Below are 25,100 nucleotides of genomic sequence, written 5' to 3'. Positions count from 1 at the left end.
ACAAACAGAGAAATGTATCTTTTTAGATAAAACAGATGTTGACAAAATTTCCTTTTGGGGGACATATTTTGAAATTGGGAAAAATTTGAAGTTGGAAAAAAGGTACTAAATTGCAATAAATAGCCGAATATTGCAATGTGTTTAAAATCGCAATAATATCGTATCGTGACACAAGTATTGTGATGATATCGTATCGTGAGACCTATGGTGATTCCCACCCCTAGTGAAAATGAACTGCTACCTTCTCTGTCAGCTCTAGCCACTGAAAAAAAATAAGCAGAGAAATCAGGCCAATTACAAAGCTGGTCAGTCTGACATCATATTGCCTGAGCTCATTACTATTCATTAGCTCGCCCAGTTGAGCTGGTTAAAGGATTCTGACAGCCAGGCTCTCATTGGCTAGCTGTTAGCAATCAGCTTCAAACATCTTAGCTTGTTGAATATTAATGAGAACTGGCAGAAATTGAGCTGAGTCTTCCTGTAGGCTTTGTATACCACGCTAGAATGGCTTGAAACAAGGTAACCACAAAAAAAGAAAATTCCACAAAAAATGTTACAGAGTCCATGGTAGAACTTCAGACATTACACAAAGTAATGAAATATGTGTAGCAGGGCACCTTTTAAGTTAATTTGCAGTGAGGGATAAAAAGCATTAGCAGACTGTCCTTGAAACTGTCAAAAGGTTTTAACTTTTATAGTTCATTTGGGCTGTCTGACTGTTGCAAATCAATTTACAGCCCACTAATTGAATTTACTTTTATTAATTTAAGAGTAGCCAACATTGCTTTGGGTATAAAATAAAAAAGCAGGGATCATTATCTTCAGACTGACTGTAGCAAAGCAGTATTTGTAGTAAAATGTTAAGATTTATCAATGGTTGTTAAAATGGTCTGCTGTTTTTAGGCCTGTTTCAGTCCAGCGTTGCCTTCACTGGGGAGATACAGACGGGAAGCACTGCTGGATGTACTATTTCTGGCTGTATAGAAAAAACAATACCACTATGGATGTTGCAGGCAGGATTGTGGTGATTCGACTGTTACACCGTGAAATGGGCAAGTTTTGCCTTGGCAGCCTTGGCTATTGCACTATTACATGTGCAAGTTTTAAATATAATCTCAAAGCCACTGAAATGAAATTACAACTAGCATGTGTGAAAATCACTTCCCAGTTACTGCCAAATTACAAGATGCAAACACAATCTGCCTGGTGGCCCATGCTGCCTGTGTGTCAAGTCATACTCACACAATTCGGGTGAGAAACAATGAAATTATTAGAGTAATAGTAAAACGTAGACCGTTTGTGTGAACAATCAGCATGCCACTAAATATATTAAAACAAAGGTGGCAAAAAAATCGAGTGTGTTATAAACAGACCAAACATAGTACAATGATTTTAGATTGAGTTGGTACACCTGATATAAACTGCTGTTGATTTTTTTGTAAATTGAGAGGTAATGTTGTGTTTTCTAGTCTCCAGTATAGTATTCAAAGAAACCAAACCCATAGATGGATGATATACAGTATGCTGTGTCATTGTGTATATGTAGTGATAGACACTTTCTGGGTTCCCTAGTAGCGATCACTTAAATGTCCAATGTGTAGGAATTTCTCCCATCTAGCGTTGAGATCATATATCATACAATCAACTCTCTCGCACCATGCAGTTCAAAGTACGTATTACAGCTACGGTAGCCTTCACGTTTCAAAACTCCGGTCTCTTGCTCTTTTCAATATCCTGTTTCTTTTTCTGGTCGAAGAAGAAGACTCCTGTTCCTGAAATTTGGATTTTGAATACGTGTGGTCCTCTATGTTTCCTTCTTCAGACTTGCCGGGGCCGGGAAGCTACGATACCCATTAGCAGCATTAGCAGCAACTGTGAGTTTATCATGTGACAGCGAAAACTCGAAAGGCGGAGCAGTATGTCTTGTATGTCCCTTACCGGCTAACGTATTTCAAGATGGCGCATGAATATGGAGCGTCTGCCCCAGTTCATGCGAATACAAATGTAAAATTTCAAGCCAATAGGAATGCTTGGAATTGATGGTGGTCGTAATTATTCATGAAAAAGGACAAATTTGTGAAGGGGCAACACAGATTTTGATAATGAACAACTAAACACGTTACACACTGGACCTTTAAGGTACTTAGACCACTGATTGACCTCTCATTTTTAGTCTTCGGAAGAAACACTCAACCCTAATAAAATGCGGCTATTATAAATTCTTTCTGTGGTTTAGCTCATGACAGGCTGTCAAGCAGTGCAGCCACAAGGACAGAAAAGTGACAACAGGAAAAGAGAAGAGAGACAGCGAGGGGGTATAGAGTTAGACAGCTGCATGGTTCCTTTCTTCTCCTGGATGCATCATCAATCAGTTTTCATGATGCAGACTGCGCACTGACACAAGACTGACCTCCATTGAGCCGCTGCCACAGAGGAATAATCCTAAATGATGATTGCTTTTACATTGCTCTTCACTTCCTCTGTGTATTTCGTACTATGCTTCTGTGACTCTTTTATTTTCTCTCCCTTCCTCTCTTTGTTGCTCTCTCTCTTCGCTTTCATTGAGATTCCCTCGACAAAGACTAACACCCATCCATGCACACGCACCACCCACTGCTCCGCCTGTGTCTTCCATACGTCTCCTGTGATTCTTTAAACCCACTGTCTGTACAACATACCTGCAAACTTGTCGCTTTTCAGCGAAAATCGTCGTTTTGAATGGGAAAATGTCATTCACGTGAATCGTGTAGATCCGAAGAGTTTTTATTTTGGGGGGGGACCCGAGACCCGGTGCTAATACGGCACCAGTGCCTTAACGACCGTTATCTGCCGGACCGAATAGCAACTCGGATTCCGGTGCCTTATTTAGATGCCTCCGCTTCTCTCTGATGCTCCAAAAACTGACATTAGAGTCAACTGAAACATAAGGAATGATGAGTCACCTTTTTCAGCCCTTCTGTGTTTGCAGGTATGGTACAAACAGGGGCTCTGAGTTCTAGGGCTGAAAGATTTTTGAAAACAATCTAATTGCGATTTTTTTCCCCAAATAATGCGATTCGATATTCGATTATTTTTGTAAGCTCTTTGTCTTCTGTATTATTCAACAAAGATAAACAATAAATCATTGTATAGTATGAACAACACACGATTACACACTAGACTAGTTAAATAAGTAAAAATATAGTGTGTGTGTGTGTGTGTAGAGGCTGTCGTTACGTTAGTTTCTGGTGGTCTTGCCGTGGGATTAACTGTACTAATAAAACCGTTGAAACACCGCGGCCACGCTGCTGGGAAAGCTCCCCAAACGTCATTTATCAGTCTGATTGTTACCCCTCTCAGTGGCAGCTCCTCCACCCATATCTTTATATCTTTATAACGGAGCTAACCGCTAATCAGAGCTAATTGTTGCTATCCGAGCCTTCAGTTCTGCGTGCCTGTATCCATTAACTGCATGTATGGACTCGAGCCCGAATAAAACCCTTCATTTTATTAAAATGGCTGTAAAAATTTTAAACTTCAACTCAGAGTTGTTTGAATGACAGAAATCAGCTCAAGGTACGGCGTAGCGTTAGAGTGCCAAGTTGATGCTTTCTCTGCGGAGTGCAGACTGATTTGCTCTCGCGAGTCATGTGACCAAATCACAGCCTTTACGATTAGGAAATCGCGTTTTAACATATCGCGATATTATCGCAAATGCAATTAATCGTTCAGCCCTACTGTGTTCTCTGCTGTGCTCCTGTGTCCTTGTCCCACTGTCCCACAGCTCATTGACCAGGACCAGACCATGGGTTGGGTGTTGGTGATGTTCTTTTGAAGAGCTTCACAGAGCTCGTCCTTTGAGATATTGGTTCATTTGTCATCTTCAGTGTGCATACAAAGAAAAATATGGATAATGAACTTGACGTATATGCACTCTGACAGCTGATTGAAAAAGAAAAACAACAATCAGTGACATTTCTTCAAAGTTCTCCATAGTTCCTTCATGCCAAACACTGCTGCAGACTACTGCTTACTCTCAACTGCGGTTCTAGTTTTCACTCCCCTCACTTGCCTCTTCCAAACACACCAATTCAATGATGTTGTGTAAGCGACAGTCCACTCTATCCACACTTTACATTAAACTATTGCTATACTGTGCTCATCCTGCCCTATGCAAACACATTCCTGTTTTGTTGAGACTGTCCTCCCAAGAGAAACAACTGCATCAGTCTTTTTAGCTAACAACGTATGTTAATGTTCAAGTGACAAAGCCCACGAGTGGCCTTAGTATTATGATGGGAGCAAGGAAGTCAGGTGATGGAGCGAGGACGAATGGGTCAACAAATGGTCAGACTTTAACAGACTTTAACGCTGTTATTTATTTATTTTTTCACAATGTTTTTATTTATTTTCCATTGCACACACAAACCGCACACCCCAACCCAACCCATGACCTTTTCCCAACATTATTAGAAGGATATGTTTCCTAGTTTCTGTTTTCTGTGCCGTGGGTGCTGTTAGATTGTGCTTCTTGCTCAACTGAGTTTCTAAAGTCCTTGTTTTTTATTTGTCTGCTTGTCTCTTATTCCTTTTTTAATCTCTTCTTCAGACATTGATGCTCCTACCAACCTGGTCACCACTGAAGTAACAGAGGACACTGCCACAGTTTCGTGGGATCGTGTCCAGGCAGAAATAGAGGGCTACATGTTGAGCTACACTTCTGCTGAGGGCTCCAGCACCGACATCCCCGTAGGACGTGACAGCACCTCGTACAGGCTGGTTGGCTTGAAGCCTGGAGTTCTCCACACTGTCTACATCTGGGCCTTCAAGGGAGACAAAGTCAGCAGGAAGAGTTCAACAGAAGCTGAAACAGGTGAACTTTGAATGGGACCCTGAATGGGAATTGTGTGTCTATAATTAAATAAGGTAAAGAGATAAATTACTAACACTTTTGTTTAAACACAGTTGTAGATGTAAAAACATTTTAACCTGTGATTATCAGAAAGGGACAGTTGCGGGTTACATTAAGAAGAGGTGTGGTCGTTTTGTGTTTGGTTTCTGTTGTTGGGTTTCGTTTGCTTTTTTCGTTTTTGTTATCTCAAGTGTTCCTAGGCAGTATGTTGCTTTTCTTCTTTACAGCCTTAGAGCTAAGGGAAAGACTTTTTAAGTGGCTCTTTTTCTTACGCTCCTTTGTGCAAACGCTCTTATCTCAAATAGCGCCTGTGTACAATGCAATCAATCATTTCCCTTTGATATGCTGTGCGTTGGTTTTCTGCACAATTTCCTGGTCTATTTTGTGGTAGCAAAAAGTAAAATATACATTTTACACTTAGGCAAAGAGGGGTAAGTGTGCTATCTACCAACATGGAAACTTGAACGGCTATTTAACATAATTAGGCACCTCATTTTAAGGTATTTAATTTAGCCTGGGGCTGAATGTCTGAAAGAGGTTTGAGATGAGCCATTTTTGCTTTGTTAACAAAGCCAGTGATTTTGCTTCTCCTGTCTCTTTATCTTTGCTGTTGCGAAGGGTAGCAGCTGTTGCAGAAGAACACTTTTGAGGACCAACTGGCGCATATCCAAATAGCTCTAGAAACCAAAACCTTTGAGACATTTATATATCAGCAGTAAAAGAAGAGATAGTTCTCACATTTGTATTGATGTGACTGTTAAATACCAATAGTATAAATGTTTGGTGTGTGTGTGTGTGTGTGTGTGTGTGTGTGTGTGTGTGTGTGTGTGTGTGTGTGTGTGTGTGTGTGTGTGTGTGTGTGTGTGTGTGTGTGTGTGTGTGTGTGTGAGAGAGAGAGAGAGGGGTAAAAATGGTTTAGTGCTTTGAGTTTCTGTTTGATGAATATACCTGATGTCTTTTCCCCTTCATGTTTATACACATTTTAAATTAGTTTTTCATTGTTCCTGGTCTCTTTGATGAGCAAAGCAGACATTTTAGCTCCAATAACCTCACTCATACATCAACCAGCGGGAGTGCTCCCTGATGCAAATATCTGAAGTGGCTTGAAACTCACTTTGCTAGCTAGTGATGTTAGCAATTGTGATCTCAATTACCTATAACATGAGTGATATGGGGAAGAGTAACTATTGTTATTATTATTATTTTGTCATGATGAGGGACGGATGTGTCATATTATTGGCTGTATACATGTTGAAATTTTTCATTTTCAGTGTTGAATGGGTTGCACTTTTTTAAGTGGACACTGCCTTACTTGTTTTGGGAGAATACAAACATGCAGAGCAGCAAAGACACAAGATACATAGGGGATTCATCTAGTATTTTACAACATCAATGGTTCTGATTTTCCTTTAGTGTGTGGTGTCCTGTCACAATCTATTGTTTGCAATAGTAGTTTGCATGTTCTTTAATTAACATAGCTCATAGTATACTCATACTGTAGTACCCCTGCTTACATAACAATGTGTTTGATCAGACATCAAACTTGGATTTTTTTGGACTTCAACAGAAATAAAAATATCACATAGTAAAAATGTCAACAGAAAGGGACAGAAAATTACTCATTTTGATTAAAGGACAAAAAAAAAACCCTCCAACACCTTGATCCAAGTTTGACGTTTCTGCCCTCTTACACATTGACCGAAGGTTATGTGTAAGTGGTAAACACATTTTATTGAATGTGATCAACTGTGTGTAGTTGTTTTTTTGTTTGCACTGGATGTAGTAATGTTCTTTAGTAGTCTATACTAATCATAACTCCCCTGCAGAGCTGGACACTCCTACTAACCTCTTAGCCCGAGATGAAACAGAGTCCAGCTTCAGGGTGTCCTGGGATCCCACCCAGGCAGAAATTGATGGCTACGCCCTAACCTACAGCTCCTCTGAGGGCTCAAGTGAGGAAATCCCAGTCGGGTCTGACAGTACTTCATACATGCTGACTGGCCTGAGGCCTGGTGTCCCCTACACTGTCTACATTTGGGCCATCAAGGGGAGCAAAGTCAGCAGGAAGATCTCAACAAAAGCTGAGACAGGTCTCAAATCTATGACATTCTGTTCAAATCCAAAGCACTTAATTATCTGACCAGCTAATGCCAAAGATTGGGATTAAATGCTCATCTACATGCACTAGTATGTTTAGGCACCTTAAAACTATTTTAAAGGAAGGATATGTTTCAATACCTTTTTATTTTCTTAGATGGTAACATGACCAACACCTGGTTGTTATATGTAGCTTTCAACCATTTCAGTCTATTACAAACACCACAACTCTATATATTTATTATTGGAATAAGTTGATGGACTGGTCTGTAGTGTGTAGTTTGCATCATTAATGTATTAATATCCTCTACTAACATTTCCCTCTAGACCTGGATGCTCCCGCTAACCTCTTAGCCCGAGACGTGAAAGAGACCAGCTTCAGCGTGTCATGGGATCCAGCCCAGGCCGAAATAGATGGCTACATCGTAACCTACAGCTCCTCTGAGGGCTATAGTGGGGAGATACCAGTAGGGCCTGACAGCACCTCTTTCATGCTGACTAGTTTGAGGCCTGGGGTCCTCTACACTGTCTACATCTGGGCCATCAAAGGAAACAAAGCCAGCGGGAAGATCTCAACGCAAGCTCAGACAGGTCTCAAATCTACCATTGTCTGTTAAACCCACCAATTGCAGCCATGCCTCGATTGAAATACGTGTCTCACATATTCTTTTGTTTGGCAATGTTTATGTTTAGCATCATATCTTAATTTGACAAGACAACTCTTTCGTAAACGCCAAAAGAAAAATGTGTTATTCACTTGGTAGACCAATCAGCTTGTTTGTATAAAGTAGTTTTCCAATGTATTCATCCCCCACCTCATCCACCTTCTTGCCAACTTCTTATGCGAGTCACAGCGAGCAAAGCAGCCCATCCTTTCCCCCCAATAGCCCATTTCCAGCTCTTCCTGAGCAATCCCATGCCAGCTTCGAGGTGTAATCCCTCCGGAGTGTCCTGCGACCTCCATGCAGTCTCCCGTCAGCCTCTTCATAAAATAAAATAAAAATAAGTTGTGCATAAGGAGACACTCAGGGCCATTCTTTCCAAGTGATCAAAACACCTCTACCTGCTACTCTGGAAGAGCAGCTGCTGTATTCATATTTCTCTCAGATCAATAGAGTCTTCACTCTGTCATGCAGACTGAGATCAGCCAACATGTCGGGGAACCTCATCTCAGCCTCTTGTATCCAACAACATGATCAGTTCAGTTTCTTGTTTTTTACCACCCAACCTACGTTTGTGGCCACAGATGAAAGATGGCTTGAAGATTGACTCTTTGGCTCAGCTGTCTGTTCATGATCTGATATATTGTCTGCATTGCTGCACTCAATTCCCCTAATGTTTTGTTGTTTCCCTACAATCTAACTTGTGTGTAAAATCCCAATTTACCTGGATCCTTAGAGCAACTGCCTAATTATCTGAATATAGCAAGACACCTTTTACCAGAAGAGGACAAGTGAAGGCCTTGAACGACTCTTTCCTCATTTTGACAGCCTTCTTCACTCATGCTGTCTACTTCCAGGTTTCTTGGGGTGAGCACTCTTCACCTTGTAACCACAGCTCCTTGCAGCTGCATCCATGATAGTGATTTTACACAGATTTCATTATGTATAGAACCTATTCATGGATAAAAGAAATTTTGGCTTGGAGTTGAGAGTTAAAATTATGCTGGACAGAGATACCAGGCCTTTTTTGCAAACCCAGAATGCCAAGTGTTCTGACCAATTTTAATTTTCCTCCCTGCAACATTCAAGTGCACCAGACTCCATCCACCAGGGGAAACCAGGATAGATAGATAAGATTAGATTTAGCATTAGATTAGGCTCTTTTCTCTCTCTCAGAGTGAATAATATTATTATATATATTATATTATTATTCACAATGTGCTTAGTCTGTAACTATTTGCCTAACAAGTATTACCCCCAACTTCCAGTATTTCTGGCTGAGTTGCAAGGTTCCCCTGGCCGCAGGTGCTGTCATTCCAGGCAGAGTTTTCTTGGCTCTTGCTATAACCATGACTCCTTATGCAGAACTTGGCGCTCCAAATAAACACTTGGCCCATCATCAGCGTGTCGTGAGACAAAGTGCAGTCAAAAATTAATGGACATAAATTTAACTACAGTTCTGATGAGAGTTCAAGCACAGAGACACCTCTTGTCCCATGCTGTCTCTTACAAGCATACTGTCTGAGTCCTTGTGTCCTTTACATCATCTACATTTGGGCAGTGAGGGTGGGCAAGGCTAGTGGGAAGATTTAAACATATTGCATCTGCATATACAGTATATATAAGCAGGGTATGTCATATTTTTATGATGCAATATATGAGGGTAAACATCCTTCTTCTCCTTGTAATTACCATCCTATTACGAATGTTTTCAGCCAACGAATGCATGCCAAAAGATTTCATTTGTTCACCTTTAGGTGAGAAATGAAACAATACATTTTGTAGTTTTCATCAGTAGTTCCTATAGTTTGCATGTGTAGTATATTAACCACCTCCACTAACCTCTTCCTCCAGAACTGGATGCTCCTGCTAACCTCTTAGCCCGAGATGAAACAGAGTCCACCTTCAGCTTATCATGGGATCCAGTCCAGGCAGAAATTGATGGCTACATCCTAACCTACAGCTCCTCTGAGGGCTTTAGTGAGGAAATCCCAGTTGGGTCTGACAGCAGGTCTTACATGCTGACTGGCCTGAGGCCTGGTGTCCTCTACACTGTCTACATCTGGGCCATCAAGGGGAGCAAAGCCAGCAGGAAGATCTCAACAAAAGCTGAGACAGGTCAATACATAACAAATTCAAAACAGGATTCTCTTTCGGTAAATAATAAAGCTCTCCTCTCTCTGGAAATGGCAATCTAACATCATATAAAAAGGTATTTTTTGACAGTAGCAGTCTAGATGAAATCTTATATAGCATACATACCAAACATAAGTAACAAAAAAGCCATTTTGACAGATGTTGAATTTATCTTTTTTATTAGGCTTCAAAATGCTGTGCATGGCCCATAAGCACCACCACTGTGTTTTAAAAATGCCTTTATCTTAGCCCAAAGCTGTCTGTCAGTAACTAGTTCCAAGATTCTTAATGCTGATAAGAATTTTCTGTCAGTCATGGTCTCATACTGTACATGCGGCCGTAGTTTGGGGGACTATTGGTTCTATAACAGCAGTAACAGTTCACTATCTGCAGCAGTGTTATGTACAGATATATAAAAGTTGTAGCCTTTCAGATAAAGAGGACAAGAATACAGTTATTTCATCCCTATAGAGTTGTTAAAGAATCCCATTATTTCAGTTAATGCTGATAAACAGCATGAATTGGGTTGTGGATTTCTGCAATTATGGGTGTATATTAGCCTACTTTAATATTGTTTAATGTGACAATACTGGATACACTGGTATTCATAGGGGTCGAGGGTTAAGTATTAGAGGTTAGGGAATACATCTGGGTTGTTTCGTTGGGACAGAGAGTTACATGTGGTTCTTTTTAATATATCAATATAACCTCCAAAACGGCTGATAGTAATTCAGTCAAATTTAAATAATCTATCACATTTTGTAGACACCTGTTTACTAAGTAAACTTGGAAATTGCTTTTTTTTATTCACTTAATTTATAAATGTTTGCACACAAAACAGCAATCCATTAATTCTTACATCATATGCCCTTTGATTTATTAAACCGTAAATGTCTTACAAAGTCAAAATGAGTTTACTCTAAACTTCAAAAGCCCCAAAACTCCTGCTCTGGCAGGAAATGTTACCGGGTATGTCTGTTAACTTAGTGTGGGGTAAAAATAGCAGTGGCAGCACATGTTGAACGGGTTACAACAGGGTATCTTTGTGTGAGCCAGATGATCTGTAAAATCACCTGGGAGCTTTAAGTGAAAGCTGGATCTTTTTTAATTAGGCAGCAAATGGCCGAGTTTTGATTTATAAACTTGTCTCGTCGTAACTCATTACAAACGGTGGTAGCTACAGACCAACGTGGTGCTCGGTTCACATAGGAAAGCCATTGTGTCAAAAGATATCATCTGGGACACATAAAAGTATGTATTATTAACATTTGAGATTTTATTGGACCTAGTAACAAGCACCATTAATGCGTCAGTTAAAACTGTTTACAACAAACATCAGTGTGCTTCACAGACTTTTTCAGCTGCATTGCTTTCCACTAATGATACCACGATATGCACTAATGTGTCACTGTTCACACTTTACTCCCATTACCTTGTAATTACCAGATAAAGAGGTTTAATTTTTTCAGGCATAGTAAAACTGACAATTGGACGATTCCTGAATATAAACAGAAGGCAGCGTTTTTACCAGAAGTAGACTGAAAGTATGAGTCTTGACTTTAATAAATAGTAAATTGCTTGGGCTGATTTTGTACATCATGGTGACATATGTTTTCTTTAATTTCTTGAGCCATGGGAGGTTAAGGCTCCCACTGTTAGAGCAGCCGTCTTTGTGTCAAACAAATTATTTCAGCGTGTGTATCAGGTCAAACCTCTAAAGCATTTAAATATGGCAGAGGAATAACTGCCAGTTTATCTGCAAAGGCAAATTGTAACTTTGCAGGCGGCTGGAAGGTGAAAAGGCTGAAAAGCTAGTGTCAGATACATGAATGTTGGCCTTGTCATTGAGGTAGAGAAAGGGAATAAAGAGGGATGAATACTGCACTGCAAAGTTATGTCTGTTTGAGAAACACTGCTTTTTCATGTGAGTATGACGGTTTGTATAACGGTTTGTACTGAAGCACAAATAGTGTTTGATTAAAATCATGATTTAACAAAAAAGATTAAAACATCTGTTTAATTTAAGAGAATATATTCACTCACAATTGATTATTTGCCCCAGTTTTTGTGAACAAACTCAAGTAAGAGCAGCACCAAAAATCCTCTGCTTCCCCAATCTAGACCCGAGTTAATAAGATGTATTAATGAACATACAGTATACAACATGTTCTTGTGCTGTAATCTACTTGATTTACACTCCAATCCATAGATATTGATGCCCCTAAGGACCTGAAGGCGACAGATGTGACGCTGGAGTCTGCTTTCTTGACTTGGGTTCCTCCTCTCGCTGACATTGAAGGGTACACCCTCAGCTACAGAGATGAGGATGGGAGCATGGAGGTAACTTAGCCATATTTTCTCACCCAAATGTATTCACATATGCCACAACTGAAGTATTAAGCTCTTTGTCTTACAATTTGTTAATACAGAGATAAGCTTTCTGTATCTGGGTATATTTGCATTTATGTTTTATACAACTGTTACATTAAATTATGAAGAACGCCCTCATACAGTCCCTCAAGAATCCGCATAATCTGCCAAAGTCCGCATATTCATGCGGGGGCCGCATCTTTTCAAATATGCCGCACTTTCCCCGCATAAATTGCCGATTTCCATGCAAAATATGCTGTGCTTGCATGATTTCATAATCCTCGCATTTTCGTTGCAAAAAAGTCACATCTTAGCAGAAAGTTGAAAAACTGTTGCGTTTACTTCACACAAGAGCAGCCATTTTCCCCTGTTGCAATGGGAACGTTATGAATTTACGTACTTACGCGACGTGAACATCATCGAAAAGCAGGTGTTGGAGGTTGAATTTGACATGTACTTTGAGTCTCTTAAGTTTGTATCCAATAAGAAACCTATCTTAATATCTGATGTCTACTCAAATTTCTTTGTTTAAGTGCTCCTGCTGTCTATATTATTAACGATTTTTGAAAGTCTGTCTCTTTTGTATCTTTTATTTCCCTCAGTTTAGACTATTACTTTTATTTTTACTTTAATATATTATTTGTATATATTTTTGTATCTTATTTGTTTACTTATTGCAATGACTGAATATCTGTAAACTATTTTGGGAAATTAAGTTTAAAAAAAGCAGGGTGTTGGGGGAATCACTTTTTCTTCTCTTTTTCATCAAACCAGTTTTTGCAAGTTCCCGCAATTTTTGCAAGTTCCCGCAATTTCATTGCATAAAATTGCATAAATATCCCACATATTCCATCGCATTTTTTAAGAAAACGTGCCGCATAATCAAGGATTTTTGCCCGCAACAATCACAAAAAAACTCTTTTTCTGGAAGGACTGCTCATAGGGAAAACTGAGTTTGACTGTGTAGGAGCAAAACCCTTTTATTCTGTATTGGGTAGAACTGCAGTTCCTTTGAGTATTATATTATTGGAATATTGAACTACACAGTGCAGGATTTTAAGTCCTGTCTTTGTCTTTACAAGCATACAGATACAGCTTTAAAGTAGCAGTTTAAAATAGATTGAGGTGACAGTAAAGGTGTATGTTAATTTAAGCTCTGTAGAACGATGACCTCTTGTGGTCAGAATTAAAATGAATCTACTGGAAGTATTTTAAGTACATGGATGATGTGATTGATCTTTTACTGGAAACCTTTTTTAAGATTTTATAAATAATGAGGAGCACACTTAATGCCTGTCTCTAATTGAAGCTCAAGACGATGTCATCCCTCATGCAGTAAGTGTTCAGTAATTAACTGAAATCAAGTTCAAGTTACTTTATTTATACCCGAAGGTAGATTTTGTTTGCAGTAGAGTCACACATCATCACATTGAAATTTATGTTTATTGGGTTCAGATGGTTGAAAAGCAGCTTGGAGCCAGCGAGAACAGTTTTGCTGTGTCCGGTTTGGAGATGGGGAAGAGATATATTGTCACCATCATCGCTTACAAGGAGAACAAGAGGAGCAAGGTGGTAGAGACTATCTTCAGAACAGGTCTGTGCACTACTCTGCTCTTTCCTGATATGGTCTTTTCTTTTTTTATCGTTATTGTGTCACTTTGTCTGACATTTATTAGGTTATGTTATTCTATGCTGTAACATTGCATCACATGAGTATTCAACAATAATAATGCCGTCACACCTCTTTCTTAGTTGGCCTGATGTACCCCTTCCCCATGGACTGTGTTCAGATCATGAAGAATGGCAATAAGAAGAGTGCTATCTACACCGTCTATATTAACAATGACCGCTCCAAACCAATTGAGGTTTACTGTGACATGGAGACTGATGGAGGCGGCTGGCTGGTACAAATTACTGATAAACTGCACAGACCAAAATATGGAAAACTATCTTTTAAATAAGGTTTCAGGATATTATAAATACTGTTTGTTTTTGTATTATTATTTACAGTAATGTTTATTATGTGGGCAGAATTTATATCAGTTAATAATGAAGGCGCACTCCACCTGTGAAAACAGTTATTATATAATGTCTTCTTTGGCTTTTCAAAGTCTAGAAGTTTATCCACTGTTGGGTTGCTTTATAGTTAATGTAGGCTCCAGGTTTTTTTTTGGAGCTAAGAACTAAAAGTCAAGATAACTGCACCTCTGATGCCTCGATTTTGACAGTTAAGTATGAGTCCCCCAACTGTATGGCAATGCAGTGTAATTGCTGGATTATCCAGTTAGTGAAAGTACAAACCCCAATTCCAATGAAGTTGGGACATTGTGTAAAATGTAAATAAAAACAGAATACAGTGATTTGGAAATCCTTTTCAACCTATATTTAATTGAATACACTACAAAGACAAGGTGTAATGTTCAAACTGATGAACTTTTTTTTTTTTGCAAATATTGACTCATTTGAATTCGATGCCTGCAACACATTCCAAAAAAGCTGGGACAGTGTTTACCACTGTGTTACATCACCTTTTCTTTTAACAACACTCAATAAGCATTTGGGCACATTTGTAGCTTTGTAGGTGGAATTCTTTCCCATTCTTGCTTGATGTACGATTTCAGTTGCTCAACAGTCCGGGATCTCCGTTGTTGTATTTTGCGCTTCATAATGCGCCACACATTTTCAATGGGAGACAGGTCTAGACTGCAGGCAGGCCAGTCTTAGCCTAGAAATCTAGATGCACCCTAGTGGCAGCAAATGTAATTTGCAGCCAGGGTTATCTAGCAACCCTCCGGTGGCTTGCGAGCTGGAAAAACTAAACTCTAGTCAGGCCAATCACATCGTGTATAGTCTATGTGTCTAGTTGGTGACGGCAGAGTTGCGACGGTTCCATGTGAATTCTTTGCTTCTTGAAAACAAAGAAGATGGCTGCTGCTGCTGGAGACTTGGAGTTAAGCTTTTCTTTGAGAAAAGAACAAAGAACGGCACTGAAGTCATTCTTAAAAAAGGAAGATGTGTTCGGAGTTTTGCCGACCGGATACAGCAAAAGTTTAATCTATCAACTAGCGTTGCTCTAGTTGGTCGTAGCGCTATCCTATTGCATGCAGAGGGATTTGAAAGACAACCGTATATCCCGCCCCTGCCAATGGGGAGTTCCCAGACCCAACATCTTGATGTGGGTCTGGCTTGTCAGGCTAGGCCAGTCTAGTACCTGCACTCTTTTACTACGAAGCCACGCTGTTTTAACACGTGCAGAATGTAGCTTAGCGTTGTCTTGCTGAAATTAGCAGGGACGTCCCTGAAAAAGACGGATGGCAGCATATGTTGCTCCAAAACTTGTATGTACCTTTCAGCATTAATAATGGTGAAAGAAGTTACCCATGCCATGGGCATTAACACCCCCCCATACCATCACAGATGCAGGCTTTTGAACTTGCGCAATCTGGATGGTCCTTTGGCTCGGAGGACATGACCTCCATGATTTCCAAAAACAATATAAAAATGTGGACTCGTCAAACCACAGCACACTTTTCCACTTTGCGTCAGTCCATCTTAAATGAGCTCTGGCCCAGAGATGCAGCCCATTTCTGGGTGTTGTTGATATATGGCTTTCGCTTTGCATGGTAGAGTTTTAACTTGCACTTGTAGATGTAGCAATGAACTGTGTTAACTGACGATGTTTCTCCTGAAGTGTTCCTGAGCCCACGTGGTAATATCCTTTACATAATGATGTCGGTTTTGAATGCAGTGCCGCCTCAGGGATTGAAGGTCACAGCATTCAATGTTGGTTTTTGGCCTTGCTGCTTTCGTGCAGAGATTTCTCCAGATTCTCTGGATCATTTGATGATATTATGGACTATAGATGACAAAATCCCTAAATTCCTTGCAATTGTATGTTGAGAACAACAAAGTGGTGAAAAACGCCCTATCCTTGCTTGTGAACGACTGAGCCTTTGGGGGAAGCTCCTTTTCATACCCAATCATGACCAATTAACCTCTTCACCTGTGGAATGTTCCAAACAGGTGTTTTTTGAGCATTCCACAACTTTCCCAGTCTTTTGTTGCCCCTGTCCCAGCTTTTTTGGAACGTGTTGCAGGCATCAAATTCAAAAATGAGTGAATATTTGCAAAAAACAATACAAGTTTATCAGTTTTAACATTTAATATATTGTCTTTGTAGTGTCTTCAATTGAATATAGGTTGGAAAGGATTTGCAAATCACTGTATTCTTTTTTTATTTACGTTTTACATAACGTCCCAACTTCATTGGAATTGGGGTTTGTAGTTGACAGTTATTGCCACTGGAATTTTAGTGATGTAGATGATAACCAACATCCCAAAGCAGCAACATGGCATCATGACTTTGCGTAAACATACACGCCACTTTCCTAAAGCCAAATGGCGTGTTATCTGTATGCATTTTCAGCTATCCATGTGTATGTCTACACTGTATACAGCAGATGTAAACATACCCACCACGTGGCGTCGCCACGTTGCGTGTTATCGCGAGAACAACGTCATGCGTGTAAAAAGAAAAAAAAAAAGGTTGGGTTTAGGAAAAGAACATTGAGGGAAAAAAAAAAAAAAAAAGGCTGAAAATCGCCACACGCAGGACGCGATCCCTGTGTTTTACCCATCCACCACCCAAACCAACCTCCTTATGCGGACCTACGTCCCTTTATACTACTCGCTACGGCGAAAATTCACTCGTAATGTATGTCAATGGCGGGCAAATTGCGTTGATAAACACGCTAAAAAGCGATTATGCGTCTTGATAACACGCCAAAATGGCAAACGAATTGGCGTGTTGTACATACGCCACTTAATGAGATCAGTCTGCAAAGCAGATAGTATGAAATATTTGAGTAACAGCTGTCAGTGAACATTCTGTGTTCGATGCTTTCAGGTGCTCCAGCGACGTACCGTTGGCAAGCTGGACTTTATGAAACGCTGGAAACAGTACATAGTCGGTTTTGGCAACATGACAGACGAGTTCTGGATTGGTGAGCACTGTTTCTCTGCAGACATTGAAACATCCACATATGAACAGTACTAAAGTATTTCTTATTGCTTTCACATTCTCTGTCTGGCTGTTCCCTCAGGTCTGGATAAGATATATGAGCTCACCAACACTCCTACTCAGTATGAGCTGAGGTTTGACCTGGGACTTGGCGCAGAGAGAGCCTATGCTGTATATGACAACTTTAAGATTGCTCCGGTCAAGCAGAAGTTCAAACTCACTATCGGCAAATACAGTGGGACAGCAGGTAGGCCTTTTGCCCCTAATATCTTTCCAAACTACCAGCAATACAATAGCATGTGTAGCTTTCATAACTTAAATTTTCTTTACTCAAATAGAAGATGGTATACAGACAAAAAAAAGAGGGCAAGGAGACAGGCTGGGAGTGGGAATGGAGGGCTTTTAAGCACCCAACCCATAATTCTCAAGGGTGCTGAGAAAGCTAATACACACCAACAGTAGGTGGGATATTTGTTTCAGAAACTTCTGTTCAGTCAGTTATAGACAGGAGCTATATAAGGAAGGTGGTATCTGAAGAAGGCAGGGTTTTAGTTTGCTTTTGAGCCAGATAGATACAGACGCACAGCAAGTGGGGCGCTACATATACCACAGTGTGCTGCACAACATATACTGTATCTCTCTATTTTTGGCCTTTTGTTAAATTTCTTCCATCTGGGAACACATGGAAGAAAAAGAAGTGATCAGCAAAATCTAAGAATATATTGTTGATAGAGGAAGGTTGAATTGCATACAGATTCTTTAATAGTTAAAGTTCCCATATTGTAAAAAGTTAGATTTCCATGTTTTTTTAAATGATAAAGCAAGTGTAGTTGCCTATAAAGCATGGGTGTCAGAACCATTGTATATGGTTGGGACAAGACCCACCCACTTTTTGGGACCAATGATATCGGACCCACTCACTTTTCAGCGCATCTGTCCATTTTACTTTTCAGAGCGCCATCAGTCAAATCCATTCCACTTGAATGCCCAAATTCTGTTTTAGCTACAGCCTTGACTTCCACGCTACTGCTTCCTCAAATCTATTCCACTTGGCTCATTCAGAGTCCACATAAACTCCATTCCGTGTTTTCACTACTTGCGCCTTCTGCTCTCCCGCGACACATCAAGGTAAACAAATCATCTTATCATGTCTGCTGCTCAGGTGGCTCTCGCTGTTAGCTTACAAACTAAATCAGGGTTTTTCCTGCATAGAGAAAATGTTGGCGCCCCCCTTAAAGAGGTTTTAGCCAGCGCCAAAGGAAAATCACCAGCGCCAAAACGTCTGATTTTCAGCAGCTAGCCTCCCTGTCACCCACAGCCACTACTGTATCTACACATGCGGCTGGCGCTGATTTGACTGGATCTGAACGCTACGCTGTATAGAGCTAATGGTATCTCCGTTTGCAGAGTGACCCTGGGTTCACATGCATGCCGAACCGTAGGGGCGGTCCATTACACTACCGTAGGCCTACAGACTATTCAACATCACTGACAATTTTTTTATCAATATTTCAAAAGAGAAAACATTACACTTCATTATGTTTTGTAATCATAACACTATTGTATTATTGTACTAATTAGAGCAGTTACCTTACCTAAGTCACTCCTAATTTTTTCAACTAAGGAGCAAAAACGTGCTGCTTGGGAAAAACATACGGTTATGCCCTGTTCATACTAATCAAAGGAACTGGATATTGTGGTCAATTGTAGAGGTAAAGGTACTTTTATTGTCACATACATGTAGCGAAATACATTCTCTGCATTTAAAGATGCAGTAGGTAAGTCTTATAAAACTAACTTTCTGTCATATTTGCTGAAACTGACCCTATGTTCCAGTAGAACTACATGAATTATGTAAAAAAAAAAAAAAAAGACAGCTCCTCTGGCACCTCCTACAGCCTGTAGTGCCATTGGCAAAATTCCACCGCTCCCGGTTGATTTTCTCCAATCAGGGCCACAGGGGTGGTCTATCTGCCTGTCAATCACTGCTCAGGCACACGCATATATAGCGTTCTCCCCCTCCCCGCACACGAGCTGCAGAAAGGTTTTCCAAAACTCCGTGAATAATGGAGTGGCTTTTCAGAGGTGGCGTGGCTGCAGAATTTTAAAGATCTGAAGAACGATGCAGATGTAGCCACATTTCTTCTCAACAGGTAACATAATTACCATGAATGATTTATCTTTCACTTGGTTATTAGTAGTCAAAAGTCCACAAAGCTACGTTGGTGAGGATGATAGTACGTTAGCACAGTGGTCGGTCTGATGTGATGCTGAAATGGCTAACGGTAGCCTGCTAGTTAGCATCGTTTTACTGTTGGTGAGTAAAGTTAACGTTGTGTTAGTGTTTAGTTATTGAACATGTTGTCTGACATGCCGGCAGTTCTGTCAAACTCCGTTGTGTGGGAGGGGCTTAGGAGACGGTTTGGGCTGCAGCAGAAAGGGAGGAGGGACTGAAAAGTTGTCGATGTTCAAATTTTTTGGCAAAGTCCTGGCTCTTCACAATCTTACCTACTGCAGCTTTAACCCATCCCTCAAGGGAGCAGTGGGCAGCCATTTACAGATCTGAACCAGTGCCTTGATCAAAGGCACTGAATGGAGAACCTAGTACATGTTTTTTGATGGGGGAAACCCACGCAAACATGGGGAGAACATACAAACTCCACACAGAAAGGCCTGGAACGACCTGGATTCAAACCCAGAACCTTGTTGCTGTGAGGCCACAGTGCTAACCATTGGGCCACCATGCTGCCACCATGCTGTAGTCGAATGCGAAGGCCCCTTCCCTTAATGCATTATATTCCATTAAATATAACATTTTTAATTGTTACCTGCAGAATTTTTGTTGTTGTTTTTACATAAATTAAGAAGTTTTCCCCATAAATTTGTGACTGAAAATGTATCAGTCTTTGACGCTCAAAATTTCATGTGGGAGGGCCCCCAGACTCCCCTCTTCATTCTGTCTCCCCTAGAGGCCCATTCTGAGCCAGTAAAAACCCTGTAAACATGCTGGTATTTAGGTGAAGGTTCATTATATGTTCGCCTGTTGATTTTAAAGGCATCATATAGTCTTAGGTGCAGAATTGAATTACAGTACACATGTTATAAAAGCTAAAAGTTATCTGACATTTTTCCTATGTACAGTAATGTTAACATCAATCAACCTGTGTCAGCAGCTCTTTGAATCCTGTTCAATGAGAGAAGCTAGTTGTTGTACCAGTGCTATGTGTTGATATTAAAGCCAAGCTGCTACTGTATGGTAATCTTCACTGACTAGCAAGGGAGGACCCACCCACTTTGTAGGGACTGAAAGTATCAAAAATCCACAGAGAAATTCCACAGCCGAATTCAGAAACTGTACCTTTAAATGATCTGTCAGGTCTTCCATATGGTTGTGATGTCATAACTATACCATATATAGGTAGAAAGTGCCAGTACAGTGGCGTTACAGTCATTCCCCGGCCGCAATGATGGTGCAGAGACGGAAGACCTGGAAACATAAAGAGACCAATCAGAGCAGACTACTGCAGGCTTTTCGAGAGGGGGGCTTAAATAGACAGGCGCTAAAACGGGGCATTTCAGACAGAGGGTGAATATAGGGTATATTCAGACAAATATAAGAAAAATAATGTGCTTTTTGAACAACAAAGCATATAAACATGTTCAAATAGAAACTAAAAATACAAGTATGAACCTGAAAATGAGAATGATTATTGCTTGTTAATTATTGTTAATGATCCCCAGGTGATGCTATGACCTACCACCAAGGCCGACCCTGGACTACTATTGATAATGATAATGACATCGCCCTGGGTAACTGTGCCCTGACCCACCGCGGTGCCTGGTGGTACAAAAACTGTCACCTGGCCAACCCCAACGGAAAATGGGGAGACAACAGGCACAGTTTGGTGAGTGAGCAGGAAGGCAGTCCTGCACTGGATCACGCATGATGGTCATAGGGTGCTATCCTGCCATTATTGTGGATCTGCCAATGTGGTTTTAAAAAAGGGCAGCTAGTAGAGTGGTTCATCCAGTACACAATGAATTATAAGTATTTAAAGTTTTAGTATATTTTATTACATTACATGTCATTTAGCTGACGCTTTTATCCAAAGCGACTTACATTTGCTATTTATGTCAGAGGTCGCACACCTCTGGAACAACTAGGGGTTAAGTGTCTTGCTCAGGGACACATTGGTTGATGTATCACAGTGGGAATCGAACCCTGGTCTCCCACGCCAAAGGCACGTGTCATATCCACTGCGCCATCACCACCCATATTTAGTATATAAAGTATTAAGTCATACTGTTCTGTCATTCACAGTAATACTCTTCCTTGGTCTTGATGGTTTAACATCAAATTAACTCTTCTGGTGTAGTGTGCCTTCTCACCAATAGGTGGCACTGACAGTATTATGTGATAACAGATTTATACTAACCCAAGTTACCAGTTAACAGTCTTTGAATCCTTGATATGGCAATAGGCTGTCAAATATCATGCCTTCACACCATCATTGCCAGTAAATGATTTTATTTATTTCATTATTGATTTATTGAATTAATTTAAGGTTTAAATCTGATTCATTAAGTTTAGCTACCGTATACTGGAGACTTTGTGTCCGTGAATAATAAGTGGATCCCCTGTGTTTGCCATGCTGAGTCCCCTTCAGCTCAAAATGTCAATGTGGCAAATGAAATTTTCAGTGTTCAATGTAATTGTAACTCAGCAGTCATCAGGGGTTTCAAGGAGGAGTTCTGCTGTGTTTTTTCTATTCATTTTTCACTGTGCATACCTCTAGCTGCTAAAGGAAATACAGTTAGTAGTTGTACATCTACCACTGACAACACATTGCTTCTCCTGTATTCATTTGAAACTGCTAAAATTATCACAGTCAAATAAATTCATCATTCTTATTTGGGGTTCTTTCTTACAAAAACAATAAATAAAAAGAGTGCTGTCCGGGAGGCTGTTCCCTGGTCAGCAATCAAAGACAACTTCACCCCAGCCCACTCTTAGTTTTGTTTTGGATTGTTGAGATGGTCGCAGAAATCGCCTGAATCCATCAGCAGTGATAAGAAAACACATTTCTCACACCAGCTATAAACCATAAGTGTTTTTTACCAGGCTGATAGGGTAACAACAACAGTTATTATGTCTGAGAGTGTGATACTAAAGAAAATGCCAGGGGATTTCTCTGCTCTTGTTGAGATTTCATCCATAATATTGCCGCTGCAGATGTCTCCCGCACTGTTTGGTGGCGAAATGCAATAACAGTCAAAACAAGTTTGTACTCACATGAAATGAAGCCTGAGGCTGGTGTTTATTAGTGTTTGTCATTCTGCCTGTCTGTCATTGCCGCCTGCCTCTTCTGTGACTCTGTCCCTCACCCTTTTCTTGTCTTTCTCATTTCCCCTCTCCCTCCTCTTTCATCACTCCAACGTCTCCTTCTAACCATACTTTGCTTTCCTCTCTTCAATCTCTTTCTCGCTCAATCTGCTGTCCTTCTCTCAGGGAGTGAACTGGGAACCGTGGAAGGGCCACCTGGTGTCCCTCGACTTCACCGAGATGAAGATCCGTCCTGTGGGAGCCTTGTCCAGCAGGAAGAGGCGATCGTTGATGGCCAGAGAGAAGAGCAGAACCACAAACCTCCAAAAGAAATAATGGAGCACCTCCCACTTAGAGCACAACAGTCGTCATGAGTCCCATTAACCTGCCATCACGCTAGATTTTGGTGTTTCTGTACATATGTATATGTCCCCACTGGTCTACATGCCTCTGTGTCTCAACTCTTGGACAGTATGTACACTTCTTTGGGCAAGGAGAGAAATACTCATAAGCAATAGTAACTTATTATCTGTTTGTATTGTATACAATGAGATTCATCAGAAATTCCTAAGTTTAGTGTGATTGTGGGGAAGTGGTGAATAGAAAACTGACTTGGAGTTGTTTTGAATTGAAGATTAACAAGTTTAGTCTTATCAGTTATAATGCAAATATTATTTGTTTAATTCCTGTTTCACTGATTCTGGTAGTAACCTCAATTATTAATTTAGGAAACGGTAGATTTAAGTTCAATTGGAAACCTGCATTCATTTTAACTTTCTTTTTTAAACCTCAGGGCAGCAGCCCAGGTTATTTGTATTATTTTTGTTTATTTTATGTCCTGTGAAGAATTTGAGTAGCAGTTTTTCTTGTGTATAGTAGTATTGTCATAACAACATAAATGTAAAAATGGCTTGTGTGTTTTGTTTTAAGATCAGTTAGTGTGAGTTTATTGACTATGACGCTATCTGGCTGTGTCTCATTCAGCTGTCGCTGCTGCACACACTGTCAAATTAGTGTGTCAGACAAGCCAGAGAATAACAATGGATGGCCATACTGCTCCTGCTTTACATTCATATTATAGGCACAGCGCATATCAATCAATGTGATGTGCCTACATAACGTCAATAAGGATGAAGTTTATCCCATCCCCAGGGATCTAATGACCAAACTCTTGTTTTCAGTATGGGAAGCTGAAAAAGGTTATTAATACTGCTTTGACTTTGACTTTAATTACATTTTTCTACACTTTTATTACAAACTGCTGGTTTATGAGACAAGTATGGAGCACATCAATCAACATTTCTGCTGATCTGCCAGAATTGATTGGCCCCGCTCCTCATAAATTTTGCGTTCACTAAAATGTCTATTTAAACCTTCATAGCCCATAAGGTTTTATTCTAACAAATCCTCAAAGAGTTTCACAGTCAGAAATGAGGACTGTCGCTAAGGAATTTAAAAACCTGTATATGAGACTTTTGTTTTACTAATTGTATTGTCCTAACATTATAGGTGGTCATTCATATTCGTGCCACACATTTCACACAATAAGAAAATAAAGTTTTTTTTATATGAAGACATTGTCATTTTCTAGAGCCTTAAGGGATACAGGATGAACAAAAGAATTAATAAGCAAATATATTTTTGCAGAGGTGGAAGTTAAACGTTTACCATGGGAATGTCTGGAGGAGGGGGGTTTATATATGAACTACAACTGTAGTACTATTACTGTATCACCACATCGATCCATCTTGAGATAACACAAGACCAAGTATATACAGACATGCTAGCAGGTCTGTGAGGCTGCACTAGGCAATCTGAGCTAAAGGCTAACATCCTTTTATTATGAGAGCTCTCTTAAAGAATAGAATCACATTTTTCCTTCCTTAAGCAATTTTTATGTAACTGCAGACTGTCGAAAGCGTCACATTAGCTTCTGTTGTACTTGAACTGAATTTTGTCCCCAATCATTTACATTGAAGCTGCTTTAAGAAGGGATCTCTTCACAGCCAGTCAGGGCAGGAGAACCAGTTACAGCGGCCAGCAACCCTTTTGATGTACTGTACATAGTATAAGTCCATCTTTTAATACATCCATGGATGACAATGACAATTATACCATGCTGATTGCAGGTAATGTTTACCATGTTATTAGTGTTAGCATCAGCTAAGGCCGATGGATGTCATTAGTTTGCAAGTATTTAATATTATTTGGACTAATTGAAATTTGGACCTGATGATGGCACTAGATAAAAAGATGAGGGTTCCTCAAAGTTATTCAAGTTATTGTGGGAAGAAACCTGTACCAAATTGCATTGCAATCCATCAATAGTTACCAAATTCATTAGAATTCATTCTCTGGGGAACATGATGACATTTGCTGTACATCTGTGTTTGTGTTTGTCCAACTATTTCAGTTTTGACACCAGTGGTAGACTAACAGACTATGCATATCTTAAGTCCAATGATCTAGATGTCAAAGTCTTCTCACAAATTTCAGTTGCATTACTAATTTGACAAAATCATCAATTTATTAGCTTTTTTGCCTGAGTTTTCAACAGCATCCCAGTATCTATCAGCAGTTTGCTCAGTTTGAGTTCACATT

At 40.1% G+C, this 25,100-nt stretch overlaps 1 protein-coding gene across 4 annotated transcripts in view; it reads left to right on the top strand.

Moving 5' to 3' along the window:
• The window catches only part of tnn (tenascin N), a 67,297-nt gene extending 43,225 nt beyond the window's left edge, over positions 1–24,072 (top strand). For 2 of the 4 annotated variants that reach the window (XM_039816661.1, XM_039816660.1), the window contains exons 9-19: positions 4,589–4,852; positions 6,718–6,981; positions 7,316–7,579; positions 9,505–9,768; positions 11,996–12,126; positions 13,612–13,750; positions 13,909–14,060; positions 17,063–17,159; positions 17,259–17,423; positions 20,918–21,081; positions 22,686–24,072. In XM_039816661.1, the coding sequence (XP_039672595.1) occupies positions 4,589–4,852; positions 6,718–6,981; positions 7,316–7,579; positions 9,505–9,768; positions 11,996–12,126; positions 13,612–13,750; positions 13,909–14,060; positions 17,063–17,159; positions 17,259–17,423; positions 20,918–21,081; positions 22,686–22,835 (2,054 nt within the window). In that variant the 3' untranslated portion in view covers positions 22,836–24,072. The remainder of the gene's footprint in view (positions 1–4,588; positions 4,853–6,717; positions 6,982–7,315; positions 7,580–9,504; positions 9,769–11,995; positions 12,127–13,611; positions 13,751–13,908; positions 14,061–17,062; positions 17,160–17,258; positions 17,424–20,917; positions 21,082–22,685) is intronic. The other 2 variants (XM_039816662.1, XM_039816663.1) reach the window with 2 other exon arrangements.
• Positions 24,073–25,100: the final 1,028 nt, after the last annotated feature.

The sequence above is a fragment of the Perca fluviatilis genome, chromosome 11 (assembly GCF_010015445.1).
Source record: "Perca fluviatilis chromosome 11, GENO_Pfluv_1.0, whole genome shotgun sequence".
Lineage (NCBI taxonomy): Eukaryota > Metazoa > Chordata > Actinopteri > Perciformes > Percidae > Perca > Perca fluviatilis.
This window is presented reverse-complemented; position numbering and strand designations above follow the sequence as displayed.